A 2,500-nucleotide genomic window follows, 5' to 3' on the forward strand; every position below is an offset into this window, starting at 1 on the left:
CATGAAAATGTACAAATATACTATATTTGATAATAAAACTATTGAATTCATGAAAATGTACAAATATACCATATTTGATAATAAAACTACTGAATTCATTCATGAAAATGTACAAATATACCATATTTGTACATAAAACTATTGAATTCATGAAAATGTACAAATATACCATATTTGTACATAAAACTATTGAATTCATGAAAATGTACAAATATACTATATTTGATAATAAAACTATTGAATTCATGAAAATGTACAAATATACCATATTTGATAATAAAACTACTGAATTCATTCATGAAAATGTACAAATATACCATATTTGTACATAAAACTATTGAATTCATGAAAATGTACAAATATACCATATTTGTACATAAAACTATTGAATTCATGAAAATGTACAAATATACTATATTTGATAATAAAACTATTGAATTCATGAAAATGTACAAATATACCATATTTGATAATAAAACTACTGAATTCATTCATGAAAATGTACAAATATACCATATTTGTACATAAAACTATTGAATTCATGAAAATGTACAAATATACCATATTTGTACATAAAACTATTGAATTCATGAAAATGTACAAATATACTATATTTGTACATAAAACTATTGAATTCATGAAAATGTACAAATATACCATATTTGTACATAAAACTATTGAATTCATGAAAATGTACAAATATACTATATTTGTACATAAAACTATTGAATTCATGAAAATGTACAAATATACCATATTTGTACATAAAACTATTGAATTCATGAAAATGTACAAATATACTATATTTGTACATAAAACTATTGAATTCATGAAAATGTACAAATATACCATATTTGTACATAAAACTATTGAATTCATGAAAATGTACAAATATACTATATTTGTACATAAAACTATTGAATTCATGAAAATGTACAAATATACCATATTTGTACATAAAACTATTGAATTCATGAAAATGTACAAATATACCATATTTGTACATAAAACTACTGAATTCATTCATGAAAATGTACAAATATACCATATTTGTACATAAAACTATTGAATTCATGAAAATGTACAAATATACCATATTTGTACATAAAACTATTGAATTCATTCATGAAAATGTACAAATATTAACATACTTGATAATAAAACTACTGAATTCATTCATGAAAATGTACAAATATTAACATACTTGATAATAAAACTACTGAATTCATTCATGAAAATGTACAAATATACTATATTTGTACATAAAACTATTGAATTCATTCATGAAAATGTACAAATATTAACATACTTGATAATAAAACTACTGAATTCATTCATGAAAATGTACAAATATTAACATACTTGATAATAAAACTACTGAATTCATTCATGAAAATGTACAAATATACCATATTTGTACATAAAACTATTGAATTCATTCATGAAAATGTACAAATATTAACATACTTGATCATAAAACTACTGAATTCATTCATGAAAATGTACAAATATACCATATTTGTACATAAAACTATTGAATTCATTCATGAAAATGTACAAATATTAACATACTTGATCATAAAACTACTGAATTCATTCATGAAAATGTACAAATATACCATATTTGTACATAAAAGTATTGAGTTCAAACATGAATGTTTCCAAATGTGCTCCAGACCCCAACGAGTCCTCCCCGACCATCCTGGACAGCTTCCAGGCGGGCGAGGTCTACGCCGGGCAGAGCGTGGAGCTGCCCTGCGCGGCCGGCGGTTACCCCAGTCCTACGGTGCGCTGGCTCAAAGATGGCCGCCCGCTGCCCTCGGACGCTCGCTGGACTCGCCGCCTGACCGGCCTGATCATCAGCGACCTGAGGCTGGAGGACAGCGGCAGCTACGCCTGCGAGGTCACCAACAGTTTCGGCTCCAAGGAGGTGTCGGGGCAGCTTCACATCATAGGTACGAGATCGCATACTTGTGTACTTGAGTTAGTACTGTAGTGTGTAAGTGCGTCTCACTTCTTAGTATGTGAAGTTAGTGCTCCATACTCACTAGATTGTTACTAATACGCCCACAAAACTGAGTATGAATCGATGGAAACTTTCTACACTAAACGACTCCATCTTAGTGACGTTTTAGTCGGAAGTTGCCTCAAATATATACGTATATATATATATATACATATATATATATATACGTATATATACATATACTTCCAGGTGTATTTTCAGCAGCAGTAGAAGGACGACACATCTTCGATGCTGATACCAGCTTAAATATCTCGCGAATATTTCGATTCTCATATTTTTTCTTTATTTCTTCTTTCAAACCAATTGTGCTGCCAGCAGGTGTCGCTAGTGTTCCTACAGCTGCTTGAAACCATCGTTAAATAGTAGTAGAAGAAGAAGCTGTCGCGTCATTTCCTGTTAGTTTGTAGCAGCAGAGTTTGATTTGAGACAAACTATCTGTGGAGGATTAGTTACTAGTTAGTACGTACACTATCC

At 29.6% G+C, this 2,500-nt stretch overlaps 1 protein-coding gene across 2 annotated transcripts in view; it reads left to right on the top strand.

Annotated features, from left to right (window-relative positions):
- Positions 1-2,500, top strand: part of LOC148065646 (cell adhesion molecule DSCAML1-like) — a 113,362-nt gene that overhangs the window by 53,620 nt on the left and 57,242 nt on the right. For both annotated transcript variants that reach the window (XM_087806764.1, XM_087806763.1), the window contains exon 5: positions 1,677-1,955. In XM_087806764.1, the coding sequence (XP_087662890.1) occupies positions 1,677-1,955 (279 nt within the window). The remainder of the gene's footprint in view (positions 1-1,676; positions 1,956-2,500) is intronic.

The sequence above is a fragment of the Callionymus lyra genome, chromosome 14 (assembly GCF_982586985.1).
Source record: "Callionymus lyra chromosome 14, fCalLyr1.hap1.1, whole genome shotgun sequence".
NCBI classification, from domain to species: Eukaryota; Metazoa; Chordata; class Actinopteri; order Syngnathiformes; family Callionymidae; genus Callionymus; species Callionymus lyra.